This window comes from Diaporthe batatas, assembly GCF_019321695.1.
Source record: "Diaporthe batatas strain CRI 302-4 chromosome Unknown Contig00011, whole genome shotgun sequence".
NCBI lineage: Eukaryota > Fungi > Ascomycota > Sordariomycetes > Diaporthales > Diaporthaceae > Diaporthe > Diaporthe batatas.
In genome coordinates, this window is record NW_025408558.1 from 446,864 (window position 1) to 465,210 (window position 18,347).

At 36.4% G+C, this 18,347-nt stretch overlaps 4 protein-coding genes across 4 annotated transcripts; 3 read left to right on the forward strand and 1 right to left on the reverse strand.

Annotated features, from left to right (window-relative positions):
* The first annotated feature begins 1,271 nt into the window (after positions 1–1,271).
* KVR01_009318 (uncharacterized protein) lies at positions 1,272–3,085 on the forward strand. The gene is made up of 2 exons (XM_044789904.1): positions 1,272–1,806; positions 1,883–3,085. The coding sequence occupies exons 1-2, from the start codon at positions 1,437–1,439 to the stop codon at positions 3,028–3,030; spliced, it is 1,518 nt and encodes a 505-aa protein (XP_044641820.1). The 5' UTR covers positions 1,272–1,436; the 3' UTR covers positions 3,031–3,085.
* A 610-nt stretch (positions 3,086–3,695) lies between these two features.
* On the reverse strand, positions 3,696–4,182 carry KVR01_009264 (uncharacterized protein; the record flags this gene model as incomplete). The annotated part of the gene is made up of 2 exons (XM_044786110.1): positions 3,696–3,877; positions 4,014–4,182. The coding sequence occupies 2 exons, from the start codon at positions 4,180–4,182 to the stop codon at positions 3,696–3,698; spliced, it is 351 nt and encodes a 116-aa protein (XP_044641766.1).
* A 2,413-nt stretch (positions 4,183–6,595) lies between these two features.
* KVR01_009258 (uncharacterized protein) lies at positions 6,596–8,049 on the forward strand. The gene is made up of 3 exons (XM_044788339.1): positions 6,596–6,838; positions 6,891–7,385; positions 7,453–8,049. The coding sequence occupies exons 1-3, from the start codon at positions 6,674–6,676 to the stop codon at positions 7,861–7,863; spliced, it is 1,071 nt and encodes a 356-aa protein (XP_044641760.1). The 5' UTR covers positions 6,596–6,673; the 3' UTR covers positions 7,864–8,049.
* Positions 8,050–15,739: 7,690 nt separating this feature from the next.
* KVR01_008888 (uncharacterized protein) lies at positions 15,740–16,549 on the forward strand (the record flags this gene model as incomplete). The annotated part of the gene is made up of 4 exons (XM_044787509.1): positions 15,740–15,818; positions 15,880–15,980; positions 16,039–16,101; positions 16,274–16,549. The coding sequence occupies 4 exons, from the start codon at positions 15,740–15,742 to the stop codon at positions 16,547–16,549; spliced, it is 519 nt and encodes a 172-aa protein (XP_044641390.1).
* Positions 16,550–18,347: the final 1,798 nt, after the last annotated feature.

Consider the following 18,347-nt stretch of genomic DNA (forward strand, 5'->3'; position numbering starts at 1 on the left):
TTAAGTTTATAGATATAAAAGTAATATATAATAAAAAGTATTTAAAAATAGTATTTTACTATATTAATACCTTTATAATCCTTCTCTTAAAAATACTTAAAACCTTATCTACTATTAGTAAAATAGCCTTAAAATATTTAACTTTAAAGCTTTTAATATAATAAAGTAAAGTCCTTAAAATTCTCTATATTATATATAATAACCTACTTCTTTTATATTAAATTATTAACTACTTATATCTTATTAAAAAAATATTTATTTTTAATCTTTAAAATTAAAGAACTTTAACTTTATTATTTTATATTAATATACTTAAATATATTTATTAATAATAATCTAATAGATTTAATAATAATATACTTAATAAATATAACTAAAAATTTAAAGGGTTTAAATAATAATTATATTATTAACTTATAATTTAAATAGTAAAAGAACTTAAAGTTATCCTATATTATAAAGTAATAAATAGAGTTTAATAGAAATTATCTTTATATTTTAATATACTTTAAAATATTAAATAAAAGTTATTTACTAACTTTATTTTTATAATATTAATAGATTTTTAACTATCTACTAAATTTATTAAAGTATAACCTTTAATAATATAGTAATAATATTATATAATTATTTTATATCTTTAATAAAAGTCTAAACCTTTAAATATTTATTCCTAGTAAGTTCTCTTAAATAGAGTTTCTTTTAATATATTTAAGTAGTTTAATAAAGTAATTAAAAAGTAGTTAAGCTAGTAGAAAAAGAGTGTTTAAATAGTTAAAAGTATAGTATATATAATATATAAAGTAAATAAAAAAGGTCTATATTTAGTTAGTAACCCCTAAAGGTAATAATAGTAATAATAAAGTTAAATTTAAAGTTAAAAATAAGGTCTAAATACCCTTTAATTCACTACTTCTTACTTAGATATATATTTAAGGTACTTTTTAGGTGGAATCTATTAGAAAAGTAATAAGGTTAGTATATATAGGTTAAAAAAGGAGCGATATAATGGTATGTGGCCGAATAACGTTTATTACCCCTGTGGAGGTGTAAAGGCTTGCAGGCCGAGTTAATCGTCCGGGACGATGGGTACTCGATCGCGCTAATGCACGTCTTGTGTCTTGGCTTCCTAATGCAGAATGGTGAGAAGCTTCTTGCGCAAGGAAATGCTGACAAAGAGAGGGAAGGCGTGGGCAATGACAAGTAGTCTAGTGCTCAAACTGTCGTCCAACGGCTCAGCCTCAAGTCTACCATACAATGACGAAGGAACTCGACTGGCACATTTTCCGTTCCCCCTAACGCAAACCTCTCCTCAAAAGCTTGGTCTGCTGCAGGGGACAACAATTGCACATACTATGTATGGATTGCCAATGTCTATCCGAACATACCCAGCCTGCATGTGACACAGTGTACACAGTACAAGAGTAGCCTACGTTATGATAGACTCGGTCCCGGTTCGGCTCAACGCGCCCCCGCCTTCGAAACCGTGTCACAGCTGCCGTCGGAAGCGATTGAGATGTGACCGGTCCATCCCCGAATGTCAAAAGTGTGTCAGCAAAGGGGAGAAATGTCTGGGCTATGGGAACTTACTCCGATGGACGAACTCTGTGGCCGTCAGGGGCAATCTTGCGCACCAGATATCACAACACCAACGCCAATGCCTATCCAAAGATGCCATCCTCTCACATGATAGTCTGCCAGCGAGGCGGCAAAGGGTAGAGACGGGAATACAGCCTCTCCAACTTCCCCTAATTGATCCTTTGCTGGTCAACCTCGGACCGCAACACCGGGAGTATATCGGCCACTGTGAGTCGCATCAATCAGATATATATTCTATTCAAGAGGCAGCCTTGCAACTCCAATGTCTGACTGTCATCAAAAGTCGAGCGATCCGTCTGTAAGGATCTAGTCTCTTTTGACCACCAGGACTCCTACAACCCGTTCCGCTTCATACTCTCCCTGATAGATAACTTCGACTACATCCGGGAGATCACGCTCGCAACATCCGCCGTCCACATGGTCGCCCTCCGACGGAGTTACGGGCTCACCTACCACAAGCAGCTCGTGGACGCCCTTAACGCCAAGGGGCAGGCGTATCGTCTGCTACGCCGTGCCCTCGACAACCTGGCTGCGGTCGACAAGCCGATCGCAATGGTGGCCGTCGTCTTTTTCATAAATTTCGACCTCATCGAGTCTGGTCGGGGCTCCTGGAAGACGCACGTCGAGGCGGCCGGGAAGCTCCTCAAGTCCATACATACCATGGAGATCAGGAAGCAAATACCGCCAAGCATCGCCAAGCTGGCCGACATCGTCGTGGCGGACTGCATCACGTACCACGTGCTTGGCTCGGCTTTCACCGGCTCTGGTGACACTGCCCTGTCCGCGTTCGAGTCCATTGATATCATCTCCGTCTTGCAGAGGGCAGCGCCTTTCAGTTACGGTTGCTACCCGCCGATAATGCTCGAGATACTATCAGAGGCCACCCATCTATCCCAGACAGATGCCTGTGTGGGTAGAGATCTGATAGACAAGCTTTGTGCGCTCGACTTCAGGGCTTGGGTGTATAGCATACCGGATTTGTCCCCCAAGGACGACCTCGAGGCGAGAGTGCAAATCGCAGAAGCTCACCGGGCAGCAACGTGTCTTTACATTCTCCTCGCCGTACCGGACCTAGAACGTGATGCGATTTACGGACAGGGACTCCATGCGGAGGCCCAAACTCGCAAGGTCTTAAAACACTTGGCGGCTGTGTCGATTGAGCACGCCTTATCCAAGGGACTGATATGGCCCACTTTTATGGTCGGCGCGCAGACGGATGACCCCGAGGGACGGGAGTGGTGTTTAGGGAGGATGCAAAAGATATGGGTGGCCAGCCCCTTCATCTGTCCTTGGGGCTATATCGAGACTGCTATGACCATGATGCAGCGTGTGTGGGAGTCGAAAGACGCAAAGTCAAAACTCGATAGCCACACTAGCACAAGTTGGCTACAGGACCTTAAGGGGTTCCCTGACCATGTGTTGATTGTGTGAGACTAAAAATCTGGTATTTGAACGTCACGGAGAAGAGAAGCTTCATAGAATAGAGGATTTATCGTGAACTCAGAAAGCGACTGGTGTGATCTGGTCACATGCAGCTGACTGCTCCCTGAGGTCGACGATCCACGATGGCGAGAGGTCCTTGATATACTTCCATTTACACTTCCACACACTGTATGTTTTTTTAAAACTCTGGGTCTTGAGCGTTTACCCTCATATAATGGCTCTATACATGTCTTTAGACGTATATGGAATAGAAGTAAACCACATAAAATAATTTCAAACATTAATAAATACATAAGACCTAGATCTTATTTCAAAAAATAATATTAATAGTAGTAGCAAACATATATAATCATGGTCTTATAATATATAGATAAGGCTAAGAGGTACTATTTTAATAGTAGTGTTAACTAGAATGCTATTAAGGTAATCATACGGCAAAACTAGGTAGAAAGTCTTCAGATGGTTACTATATAAATGCATCCTGTAAAAAGAATCCCAGTTAGAAACTTGGCCCTCCACCACTACCAACACACACACACACACACACACACACACACACACATCATAACAAGATCCTCGCCAGGTATGAACCACAGCCCCCATCCAAGCACACAGCTAACTTCTCACGTCATTTGCATGTAGAAGAAGTCAAATTATTTCTCCATATGCTCAAATCTGGTCACCTTAGCATCGCCATTGCTGGTAACCTGACGCAGATCCTCCTCTTTGAGTACACCTGTTTTGGATATGTGTCTCAATAGGCCCTCGTCACCCTCGCGATGTTGAGCATGGCCTTTGCCGATAGTAAGGAACGAGTCTCTCAACAAAAGCTCATCTGATTCATAGAACACGTCAGTTTTGGATACACAATAAACCAGGAACAACATGGCGTGGCCGCTCAAGTGTCAACTCAGATATCGCGCACAAGAAATAGCAAGGGCGAGTGAAGCTGCAACTGATGTTGTACTTACAGAAAGCAGTGGCGAACAATGTCGCAGGTATATTGACAAGAATAGCTATAGGAGCGTATCCCATGTATGTGAATGCCTCTCGCCCGTAGAAGATCAAGGCGACGAGCCTCGTTCCCAAATCTCGACTAAGATTAGTACTGATTGTAATATCAGCAAACCCCCAGACCATGTTTCCGTATGCGAGGCCGATGATAAATGGTGCCGAGTAGGGTGATACGAAAGGCTATTAGTTGGTCAGTTACTGTGCGGAGCGTGGGTTGAGAGAAGATCAAATCGCAACGACCAAATCATAGTCACTAGCAGTGTGAAAGGGCAGCGGCGGAAGCGACTGACATTGGCTGGATCTAAGCAGCTCCAAATTATAATTCCGATAAAAGAGTCAACGAAGAATTCGGTCATGAAGACGTATCTACCCAATATTAGGAGTCAGCCGTCAAGAAAGTGAAGAAGTAGTTCAATGGAAATGTAGTAGGGAGCAGGCCACAAGGTGGTCTTAGCCTCTTGTAAAATATATAGCCAGTGAAGTCTTTGTCATGTAGGCTGAGAATAGGGTATATTTGGTCTTCAAGGGGAGAATATTGTATGTAGAAGCTGCTTACCCTAGATTTGTTTGGTTCGGATTTGGGAAAGAGCATAGGATTGATGCTGGTGCTCCGTTGGCCACAAGAGGCTTTCCGGCTGCCAGGAACTGTTCGTTGGCCGCTTGAATTTGTGGCCAGTACATGCCCATCAACATTAACCCTGCCACAAAAGCGCCAAATATCTGGCTGAATATGTAGTAAGGGACCTTTTTCCACGGGAATCCTTGCCAGACCGCCAATGCAATCGATATCGCTGGGTTAAAATGCCCGCCGCTCGTCGGGGCGCAGGTGATGATCGCAAACGCGATTCCAATGGCGAAGGACCAGCCAATCTGAAATATACTCCCAAACGCCGTCACCCCGAGTGGGTTCTCGAGATTTAGAGTGAAAGACGCGATGGAGGCTATCCCAGGGAACACATAGAAAAATGTGCCTGTTGCTTCTGCCGCGCATTCTCTCAGCCAGCGTGGCCGTGAATGTTCCAGGTCGAGGGTGCGCTGGGAAACGGGCTTCCTCTGTACAACTTGCCGACTGACATGGCCGATGACAGCTTCTGTAACGCCGATTTCCAAATCGTTAGTTTGGAGGCGATTGATTTGCGACATCGTGGATCAAAGGCTCTTTGCAAAGGTCGATAGAATTCTGACCAGAAATGTCAATGAGGCTGTGTATCTCATACACGAAGTCAAGTTGAAGTAAAGACTTTCATGAGAAAAGAAGAGGGCAAGTAACCTGGAAGAGGGAATGGTGGCACCCAAATACTGGATGCATCCGGGGGGGGGGTGGGTTTTCAGGATGGGCATGCCGTCCTCGAACCTTCCGCAACTCCGGCGTCATTATCTAGAGCAGGGACATGCCCATGCCTCGATGGAACCGAACGAGTACATACTAGCAAACATCACAGAGCGGCAATAAGATCCGGTATTCCCTGAGCGTTTGGTTGAACCCGGCAAGAGCATGCCGAACTAGCAATGGCCGGGAATGCACTTGTAGATGCATCTCAATGCCGAGGTGCCTAGGTACCCTTGGACAATTCCACTACATCCCATTGGTCATGACGCCGCAGGCCGCGGTTCCCACCTGGGGAAATAACCTGGGGAAAAGAAAGGGGATGGGGTCAGAATCTGGGGTCATTCATGCTAGAGATGAAAAGGACCGAACTTGGATCGAACTTGCCCAGACTAATTCTATAAATGAAGCAATAACCCCAAGGATGCTGGCGCGGCTGAAGGTTCAGACGGCGTGCTGACCTTAGTCGGACCATTGTCTCCTGGTTCCTCACTTATTTAGTGCTTCCATCTCGCGATGCCTACTGTGTAGAGTACGTTATGGGGTTCCCGGACACCCCTAGTACCCGGACAGCTGCCGGATTGATGAATGAGCTTTCTCGCATTTGTTGATATTGTTAGTGATTATGATGTTTGATTGGTCTGTCCGGTTACTAGGGGTGTCCGGGAACCCCATAACGTACTCTAGACATCTTGCGACTCCGCACCTGTAACAAGGATCGTGAAGCAATCCTTGGGGCCGTCCAGCCCCTTACCCCCACACAACAGGTAACATTTGAACCTTGGAAGGCAACCGGGCTCTATGGTTCCCGTAGCCAAGGAAGCTTATAATCGCCACCTCGGTCGCCATGAGCCTCATGGCTTCCAGAAGGTCTGGATCTTTTACTCGTTGGATCTGTCCACATTATTCAACGGAATAGTCCACATCTGGCATTCAAGTCTTGTGGGACCCCTCGAACGCTGCTGCACCAAGATTACGCCCCTCGGCGGGACGGGTCGTTTGGTTAGTTTTGGAAATTGCTGACCTGCAACTCTTTCACCGTGTTCGAATATCAATGCCGTCACCGTAGTGGCACGGATCACGACATGAAGCGATTACACCGGGTTTTACATTAAGTCCGATGCAAGAGCCTCCTACGACCGTATGACCCCGCTTCCCCCTTGGACCGGTTAAATAGCTGCGGCAGTGGAATTTCCAAATCGTGCGAGCTTGTAAATCTGGGAAAGTCCACTCCATTATCTTCGTACTTGAGCCTTTGGCTACCTAGGTATAGACAAATTGTTTGCAATCATGGCGCAAATGCCGATACCCCCCAAGCTCAAAGAGAGTCTATCAAACTCGAAATGCGAATACCGTTACCTCGGGAAAAGTGGCCTTCGTGTGTCAGTGCCAATCTTTGGTTGTATGAGCTTCGGTGACCCGAGGACTCTCCCATGGGCTATTGGCGAAGAAGAGGTGAGCCCATGAACTATTCGCCTTGGCCTACGCCATCCACTGACCTCCTCAGGCACTGCCGCTGTTGAAGAAGGCCTATGACGAGGGGCTGAACACCTGGGACACCGCCAACGTCTACAGCAATGGTGTGAGTGAAGAAATCATCGGGAAGGCCATCAAGAAGTATAGCATCCCGCGACACAAGATAGTCATCCTTAGCAAGTGCTACGGAGCCGTCGCTGAAGACCCCGAGGGTCGCTACGTCTTCCAGCGGGACCAGTTCCAAGCATCGAAGGACTACCAGAACCAATTCGGACTGGGAAGGTCGGCCATCTTCAACCAAGTGGAGGCTTCACTAAAGCGCCTCGACACACCGTACCTCGACCTGCTGCAGATCCACCGCTTCGACGGCACTGTGCCAATCGAGGAGACTATGAAAGCACTCCATGACCTCGTTCAAAGCGGAAAGGTTCGTTACATCGGTGCTTCGAGCATGTGGGCGTACCAGTTCGCACAGCTTCAGTTCTGTGCCGAGAAGAATGGCTGGACGAAGTTCATCAGCATGCAGGTTAGTTCGAGTTGACTCGCTCCAGGGCTGCTTTCTACCTTTCAATGGCTTACACTTCTTGAATTAGAACCACTACAACCTTCTATACCGAGAAGAAGAGCGCGAGATGAACCGCTTCTGTGACGAGACTGGCGTCGGCCTCATCCCCTGGGCGCCTTTGTGCCGTGGTCATCTCGCGCGTCGACCGGATGAGTTTGGCTCAACGGAGCGGAGCAAAGGAGAGAAAGCCAATTCCGAGATTCCTGCGACGGACCTAGCCATCATCAAGCGGGTGATCGAGATAGCCGAGAAGAAAGACTGGCCTATGGCGCATGTATCGCTGGCCTGGATCAACGCAAAGGTTGCCAGCCCGATCATAGGCTTTAGCACGGCGGAGAGAATTGACCAGGCTGTCACTGCCAAGGGGAAGGTGCTGAGCGAGGAGGAGGTCAAATACTTGGAAGAACTATACGAGCCCAAGAAGATATCGGGCCATTGAGCGCTTGACCGTTTTCGTGCTGCTCTGGTAAAACGTTCGGTACATATAACAGGTACCACCCGTCTCGGAGGCTAAGTATACATGGATATTTGTGTTGTACAGAAAACCTACAAAGTCGGCTTGGATGGAGGAAATCAGATTTTATGGCTATGAATGCAATCCTTGGGTGGCTCTTCCTTCCCATGATTTTGGTGTATTTTCAAATTCTCTTGAATGTGAACGAACATTTCCAGGGCCATATTTCTTGCCAAGAAGAAGACAGGCTCGGCAGATCACGGCGTCAGAGCTTTAGTAGTGTTAAACGTCCTTCGAAGCCCTCAGATGCTAACTTCATGAGGAAAGAGGTCATCTGCCGCAAAGCCCAACCCGACTGCCCGCGTTGTAACGGCACGACCATATTGACTACACTCTGAAATTCAGAACGTTCTGAAATTCTGTACATTTTGGTAAGAACACGGCGTGGCTATAGTGTAGCGGTTACTCCCCGTGACACTCATCCGAAGTTGGTTCTAGAGCGTTACATACCCTCCCACCTACCCCATAGCCGTCTACTAGCTCACACAATATACTAGATAGAGCCTCACATGTGTTTATCCCTTGTAATAAATTGAGATAATTACTAGTCTAAAACTAGTAGCCTAGACATTAAAAGGCCCTCAAGTCCTACTAGACTACTTTAAGGACTTGTAGCACGCATCTATAATGATCAACACTAGGTGGTAGGCCGACACCTAGTAGCACACAAGCAGAAAGATCCCTTGTGTTGATAGTACGATAGGTCGGCCTTCAGCAGGTCGTCACCTAACCTCTTGCAAATAACTGCCTGATGCGCATCTGCCGTGTCATTGGATGAACCCTGATACCCTATTCGTCTGAACTGTAAGGCTAAGCAAACTGTCCTTGGTCTGACACATCTTCAATTGGCCGAGATCTTGCCAAGTTCGAGCAGCTTTTAGCCTCTACATAATACCGTCTAAGAAGCCATTTCCCTCATTTCTTCATTCTATTCAGAGCCAGACCTGAGATCCCACATCTAATCTGATACACCAGAGCACATGGTATAAATGAGCCGTACCTGGAGATGACTCCGGACCGGTCAGCCCCCCTGTGATTCAGGCCTTGGGTACCAGGATGACTGTTGTTTGAATCCAGAACTTGCAATGTTGATAGGACTGATGACTGAAAATGAGGAGTGTTGTGATTAACAGCTCCACCCATTGCAATTCTGAGCATTGCACAGGTGCAACACCGAAACTTTTGGGACAAGTGATGCAGTACATGGTAAATGTATTTTGAGGGTGACTTTGCTGCATGAGGGGGCTGTATTCATGGTTGTGAGGAGATCTGAGAGATGTTCGCGAGTCAGCTGGTTTAGCGTTTTGGGAATAGAGGCAAACATGAAATGGGGACGTGGCGCAACGGTAGCGCGTCTGATTCCAGTGATGGAGAATCCAGAAGGTTGTCTGTTCAAGTGCGAGAATTCCTTCCACCACTCAGTACACATAAAATGCTAATAAATAAACAGGTCAGGCCGTCCTCACAATTTAATAATCTTTTTTAATTTTTTTTAAGAATTAAAGATTTATATAAAAAAAAATAGAAAATATATAAATATAAATATACTTTTTATATTAAAAAAAAAAGTAAAAATATTAATTTTAAATAAGTTAATTTATTTATAAAAAAGAAAGAAAATATTTTAATTTTTATTTTTAAAATAATTTTAATTAATTATTTATATATATAATAATTTTTAAAATAAAATTTATATTTTTATATTTTATTATATATTTTTAATATTTTATATTTTAAATATAAAAATAATAAAAAAATATAATAAAATTAATAAAAATAAAATTAAATTTATAATTTTTATATAATTATAATATTATTATATTATATATTAATTATATTTTTAAAATATAAAGTTAAAAATTTATAATTATAAAATTTTAATTAATTTTTATTTAATTATTTTATTATATTATAATTTAATTTAATTTTTAATTTTATTTAAATTTTTTTAAACTTTATAAAACTTTTATTTTTATAAATATAAACTTTAAATTTAAAATTTTTATAAATTTTAATATATTTTAAATTAAATTTATAATTTTTAATTTTTTTAAAATATATTAATTATTTTAAATATTAATAATTTTTAAAATAAAATTTATTTTATATAATTATAAATTTAAATATTAATAATTATTTTTATTTATAATAAAGTTATTAAAATTATAAATTTAAATAATAAAATATAAATTAATATTTATTTATTTAACTTTTATAATTATTTATTTAATAATTTTTATAAATTTATTTAATATTAACCTTTTATATATTAACTAAATATTTAAATATTAATTAAATATTAAAAATTAGAAATTAAAAAATAAAAATAAAATTATACTCTTTTAACCTTTTAATATTCCTTTTAACTTTAATATTTTAAACTTTTAATTTTTAATATTTAATTAGTATTTAAATATTTAATTAATATTTAAATATATATAATTTAAAAGATTTAAAAGGTATATTAAAAATATATTAAAAATATATTAAAAATATATTTAAAAGTATTAAAAGATTTATATTTAAAGTATTAAAATTATAAAAGAAGTTATATTATAAAGTCTTTTAATACTAACTTAAAAATACTTATAAATATAAAGGAGTTATTAAAAAATAAATATTAAATAAATTTAAAAATTATTAAATAAATAATTATAAAAATTAAATAAATAGATATTAGTTTATAAAATATAATTATTTAAAAATTATTTTAATTTAATTAAATAATTATTTTTAAATAATTATATTTATTTTTAAATTTATTAAATAAATATAAATTAATATTTATTTATTTAACTTTAATATTTATTTATTTAATAATTTTTATAAATTTATTTAATATTAACCTTTTATATATAAAACTTATATAAAATTATATATTTAACTAATTTTTAAATTATTAATACTTTAAATATAAACTTTTTAATATACTTTTAATATATTTTTAATATATTTATATCTTTTAATATATTTTTAATATACTTTTAATATACTTTTAAATTTTTAAATTATATATATTTAAATATTAATTAAATATTTAAATATTAATTAAATATTAAAAGTTAAAAGTTAAAAATAAAAATAAAATTATACTTTTTTAACTTTAATATTTCTTTTAATTTTTAATATTTAATTAATAATTAAATATTTAATTAATATTTAATATATATAGTTTAAAAGTATATTAAAAGGTAATTAAAAGGTATATTAAAAGGTATATTAAAAGGTATAGTTTATACTTAAAATATTAAAAATTAAAAAAGAATTATATTATAAGGATTTTTAATATTAATTTAAAAATATTTATAAATATAAAAGTTATTAAAAAATAAATAATAAATAAATTTAAAAGTATTAAATAAATAATTATAAAAATTAAATAAATAAATATTAATTTAATAAATATTTATTTAAATAAAATTAAAATTTTTAAAAATAATAATTTTAATTTTATTTATTTTAATTAATTTATATTTATTTAAATTATATAATAATTTTATATATAATATTTAATAATATTAAAATTAAATAATTTATAATTTATAATAATTTTAATTTTTAATAAATTAATAATATTAATTTAAATTAATTAATATAATTTAATATATTAATATAAAAATATTTTTAATAATAAATAATATTATAAATAATTATAAATTATTTATATTTTTAATTTTATTATTAAATTAAAATAAATAATTAAAATTTTTAAAAATAAAATATAATATATTTTTAAAAATTAATTTAATTAAGTTTATTATATAAAACTTTTATAATAATTTTATAATTTATTATATTTATAATATTATTTATTATTAAAAATATTTTTTATATTAATATATTAAATTATATTAATTTAAATTAATATAATTAATATATTTATTAATTTATTAAAAATTAAAATTATTATAAATTATAAATTATTTAGTTTTAATATTATTAAATATTATATATAAAATTATTATATAATTTAAGTTTTTATATATAAATATAAATTAATTAAAATAAATAAAATAAAGTTATTATTTTTAATTAAAATTTTAATTTTATTTTATAAATAAATATTTATTTATTAATTTTATAAATAAAATTATTTAAAATAATTATTTAATTTATTATATAATTTATTAAATTAATAAATAATTTTTAAATAAAATAATTATATTTTATTATTTAAATTTATAATTTTAATAATTTTATTATAAATAAAAAATAATTATTAATAATTAAATTTATAATTATATAAAATAAATTTTTATTTTAAAAAAGTTATTATTATTTAAAATAATTAATATATTTTTAAAAATTAAAAATTATAAGTTTAATTTAAAATAAATTAAAATTTATAAAATTTTAAACTTAAATTTAAAGGTTTTAATTTAAATTTAATTTATTTTAAAAATATTAAATAAATTTAAAAGAATTTAAATAAAATTAAAAATTAAATTAAATTATAATATAATAAAATAATTAAATAAAAATTAATTAAAAATTATAATTATAATTTTTAATTTTATATTTAAAAATTATAAATAATTATAAAATTATTATAAAAGTTTTATATAATAAATTTAATTAAATTTATTTTAAAAAATATATTATATTTTATTTTTTAAAACTTTAATTATTTTATTTTAATTTAATTATAAAATTAAAAATATAAATAATTTATATTATATTATTATAATTTTATTTAATTTTTAATTTTATTAAAACTTTTTTAAATTTTTTAATATTATTTTTTTAAAAATTAAATTTAAAAAAGATTTTAAGTTTAATTTAAAATTTTTATAAATATTAATTTTTTTAAATTAAATTTATAACTTTTAATTTTTTAAAAATATATTAATTATTTTTAAATATTAATAATTTTTTAAAAATAAAATTTATTTTTATATAATTATAAATTTAATTATTAATAATTATTTTTATAAAATTATTAAAATTATAAAATTTAAATAATAAAATATAATTATTTTATTTAATTATTTTTAATTAAATTAAATAATTATTTTTAAATACTTTTAAATACTTTTATTTATAAAATTAATTAATAAATATTTATTTAAATAAAATTAAAATTTTTAAAAATAATAATTTTATTTTATTTATTTTAATTAATTTATATTTATATATAAAAATTTAAATTATATAATAATTTTATATATAATATTTAATAATATTAAAATTAAATAATTTATAATTTATAATAATTTTAATTTTTAATAAATTAATTTAAATTATTATAATTTAATATATTAATATAAAATAATATTTTTAATAATAAATAATATTATAAATAATTATAAAATTATTATAAAAGTTTTATATAATAAATTTAATTAAATTAATTTTTAAAATATATTTTATTTTATTTTTAAAACTTTAATTATTTATTTTAATTTAATAATAAAATTAAAAATATAAATAATTTATATATTAAATTAATAATTTATATTATTTATTTTTAAATTTTTAAATTATAATTTATTTTTTTATATTTTAATTTAAATTATTTATATTTTTATAAATTTAAATTATAAAATTTAAATTTAATATTAATAAAATTAAATATTTATTATTAATTTTTTTAAAATAATTTTAATTTTTAATATTATTATTAAATTTATTAATAATTTAAAATAATATTTTTATAATTATAATAATTTTTATATATTTTTATAATTAAAAATTAAAATTTTTATAATTTTTAAAAAATTTTATTTAATTATTAATATAATTTTTAAATTTATAAATTTTAATTTAAAAAAATTTATAATTTTAATTATTTTATTTTTTTATTTTTATAAATATTATATTTTAAATTTTTTTATTAATTTTATTAATTAATAGGAAATAAAATAGATTGATAGCCTTATGAATTCCTAGTGAATTCACTAGGCATTCCTATATAGTGAATCCACCGTGAATTCACGGTGGGACGGTGAATTCACTGTGAATTCACCGTGAATTTATAGTGGGATGTATTATTAATTATATTAATTAATTTAAAATAATAAAACTTTTAATTATTAAATTTAATATTATATTATAAATAATTTTATAATAAAATTATAATTTTTAATAATTTTTTTTTTTTACTTATTTTATTTTATAAACTTTTTATATTATAGGGGCTAGTTTTATTATATTAAAGAGTAGATACCTTAGATATTCACTATAGCGGTCTGTGAATCCACCGTGAATTCATAGTGAACTATTATTTAATAGTGAATTCACTGTAAATTAGTTATTTACTATACTTTTATAGTAAACCTTAATCTTTATATCTAATAAAAGCTATAAACTTATATTATAAAAGGTATGAATATAGATCCATAGTCTAGTTATGTAAGCAAGCCCCTGCAGGCAGCCAAAACCACGCTTCTGCAGGCGCCTTATGACAGCAGATAATAAGAAACAATAACCCACTTACCTACACCCTCAGACCTTAGAATCCATCGAGAATTCTGGTGTTCTGATATGTGGGTACGGGCAAGAATACACATGGAGGCCACTTGAGCTGATAAGATAAGCAGGGTGCACGGACCCACTAGTCGGTACTGCGAGCGATCAGCCCATGGCCCTGACAGTCATTAAGTTGAGAGACACCTACAGACAAGGGGCTGAACATCGTGTGCTGTTCTTTAGAACCTGCCAACCTACCTAAGTACATCTGACCTGCCAGACTTGCGTCAGACAAGTAATTCTCAATGTGGCTGTGGGAGCAGAGCCAGGTTATTGGATGCTGGATGAGACTGCCACTGGTGCGAAGAGCTTCAAAGTGGGTAATGGGTGTGCTGAGTGCGCATGGGGCAGCTCACTTTCAGTGATCACAGCTTCAGTCAACCACAGGGAGATGGTAAATCGACCACAACCGCCACCTCAACCAAACAAAAATCTATTAGAACAGAAATACATTAATACAGAATGTATCTAGTTGTATCATTACAATTTTCAAATTGAGATTTGAGCATACGTGTGCATGTAAAACCACGTGGTAGAGGCTGTTTGATGTACAAGGGGAAGGAGTGGTCCTAGCAAGGAAGGGTGTGGGAGCTCCAGACTGGTACTTACCTAGGTAGCTTTTTTTTGCGTCGTCGACAGATCTTGACGGTTTTCCCTTTCTTCAGCTCGAGATCAGTCATAGTATGTACAATTGCCCGCCCAACCAGACATTCATGATTGTATCCACTCTGCCCATCTACTCCCCTTGACTGTCACTTTGCACAGTCACATCTACCACCGAGTGGTCACCTCCCCGTTATGTCCCTGGAAACCAGCTCCTTGAATCTCTGACCCAGAATTCTGCACCTCTCTGCAAATTCTCGTACCCCGCGGCGTTATTGCAAGTCAGTTTGTCAAGTGACAGGCCGTCAGCTCCATGGTCCTCTGTGATCGAGTACTTGGGCTCTTTTCGCAACTCTGCTGGCGACTCTGCTGGCGACTCTCTATTGACCTTTTCGCGACACTTCTTCTCGCAAACTCTTCGCAAAACTGCTCATCGCACAACACCTGTCTTTCCAGCACTTCTCTCCAGCACTTCTCTCCAGCACTTCCCAGCACTTCTCTCCAGCACTTCTCTGCAGCACCTCTCGCAACAGAACAACATCACAACATATCCTCTACACAGCCCCAGTTCCTCTGAACTTCAATTGGAAGAGACTAACTAGTAATATATAGATTTGTGAATTAAAAAAGATCTCTAAAAAAGCCTTCCAAATTCTGAGTAAGTTTATACTTCCGTACACGTGTATCCGATTGGAAGGACTGACCAGGCATGGAGATTAGACCAGTCAAGATGGCCCCCAAGAAGAAGACCACCGGCGGCGCCGCCCCCCCGCCGCCCCCACCGCCGCAGCAGCAGCAGCAGACCATCAGTAAGTAGATCTGTACTAAACAGTGAAAGGTACATAGGTACTTGTACTAACAATCGATAAGCCATCACGAAGGATGGTGATACCATCATCCCTGTCTCCAAGAAGGAGAAGATGGCCCTGCTCCGGGCTGCCATCGCCGCGCCGTCCCGGGCGCACAAGCGCGTATGATGGATTTCCATAACCATACACAACACTCTCTCAGTTACTAATACCTTTCTAGAAGGCCGAGGAGAACGAGGAGGCCGAGGACGAGGACGAGGAGGCCGAGAAGGCCGAGAAGCCGGTAAGTTGCCCACGCCTGTTAGAAATTTGAGCTCGGCGTGGCAATAGATTGGCTAACTGAATGAACAGGCTGGCGACAGCCAGGCTGGCGTGCCTGTAAGGTTTTCCTCTCATTGCCTGACTGTTTCAGGCGACACTTCTAGTAGCTGAGCTGACTTGTGATATGTACATAGTTCCAGGGCACGTCTGCGAAGGCGCGGGCCCGCGCCCGAAAGCGGGCAAAGAAGGCCGCCGACGCCGCCGCCGCCGCCACCGCTGCTGCCGCTGCTGCCACCCCCGCCGCCGCCGCGCCCGCTGCGCCCGCTGCGCCCGCCGCGCCCGCCGCGCCGCTGCCGCCGGACCGGGTTGCCTCCTCGTTTGCCCTCGCCGCCGCTGCCGCAGCCGCCCAGGCCCGGGCCGCCGCCGTGCCGCTGCCCGAGGAGGGCGAGGACATGGAGTTGGAGGGATAGGGGGGGGGGCAAGAAGAAGAAGAAGAAGAAGTACAAGAAGAAGAAGGACAAGAAAGAGAAGAAGAAGAAGCCACTTTTGTGGTAATTTGAAATCCGTTCTCGCTACCTGATTCGGTACAAGTGAAATATGCTCTCGTGAATGCTGCCGGGACCCAGGAGAATGGGAAAAAACACCGGTAACGATATCAGCCACTGGGCGGAGACTGTGACGGTACTCAACCAGTGTGTGTGCTAATGGACTCTTCCTCGTCTTGGCCCACCTTTCCTAATGGGTGCGTGGTTTGTCTATTCCGTTTTGGTTGGCGGAAGCCCACGAGTTTCTTCTTTTCTTCGCTCTACAAGTCGCCTTCACCACGGTATCTTCATCCAACTCCTCTACACCATTCAAAACAAGGAAGGGTCCGTTCTTCTCGTTGCCAAAGCCACAAAACGGGCCCGCCACTGCCCCGCGCATCGAGCACCACTCGAATGTCTCCAGCAAGACGAATCTTCTAAAGGATGGCTCCCAAGAGGGCGTCGGTCCCTACTTGCCACCCAGCCACAGCTGCAGCACACTAGCGGTAGGTAGATTTACCCTGAGCCATGAAGTCTACTTCGGCTCATCGTTGTACCTAGCTACTGATAAGTGATTAGCCATCAGAGAGAAACGTTCGGAGACAAGCTCCTATGTCTCTGTTGAGGAGAAACCTGCACTGCATCAATAGGCTGTGACTTTTACGCGTATAAGTTCCTATGTGTGGTGTGGTTTCGCTTCTATTCCGTATACGTCCGAGGACATGCATGGCACCTTTATATGGTAGTAAGCACTCAAAACTGAACGCTTGGAAAGAATACGATACCAATAACAATAGTTATAATACAATAGGTGCTTATAGCCTCAGCCTTACAACACACAAACAAGGCTAAGGGGCACTGTCTTGACGACGGTGTTGACGCCGCGAGGGAGTCATACGGCCATAAGTTCCTATCAGTGTAAATCACAACCCCTGGGCCACTCTTCACCTCTATTTTTCCCCAGAAGCTCGACGACGACGACGAGGAGGAGACCAAGGTGAGCTGCCCACTCAAGTGAACGTGAGATAAAGGCCAGCGCAAATTCGCGTCCTGCCCCAGGTCGGGCAAGGGCTTTGACCCGAGAACCCGACCACACGGAGCGTGATACTATGGGGAAAAAGCTCGCACGCTCACGAACGAAGTTTGACGTGGTCAGCAACAGACAACCCAGCTCTCGGTCCCAGCTTCAGTCAATGTGTCGGATCGCGAGGCGTCTGGTGAACGGGATGCTCCCAGGCGGTCCATTCGCACCTTATCGCCCTCGCAGGAGTCCAAAACCACTTGTGGAGGCAACTGATCGGCTTGGATCAAGAGGGAAGTTGTTTCTATTTCCTCATTCTGGCGTCGAGGACCTGGATGAGGGAGGGGAGCTTGGGTGGCTCTGCAAGGGTGGATGGGGTACTTAGAAACGTGGCTGACGCGGCCTGGGCCTTGCAGAGGAGCGAACTCCCCGGTCAGATCCAACACAATCCTTGACGAAAATACCTTTTCTCTGGACCTCAAAATCGACACCATGCCATGCGAGACCAACTCTCAACCCCCACCATACACCAAGGCGAAGCTACCACTCACTTGCTGTTTATAACCAAGCTAAAGAACACCAATCCTTTCGTCCATGTTTCTACCAGAGGTGCCTTGCAAGCAGGGCATTCTCTTGTAGGGACTGAAACCCAGGGGACCTGCCCCGACCAAAATACCAAAACACCAAAAAGGTGGGCACAAGGTCTGATTGATTATGATCGAC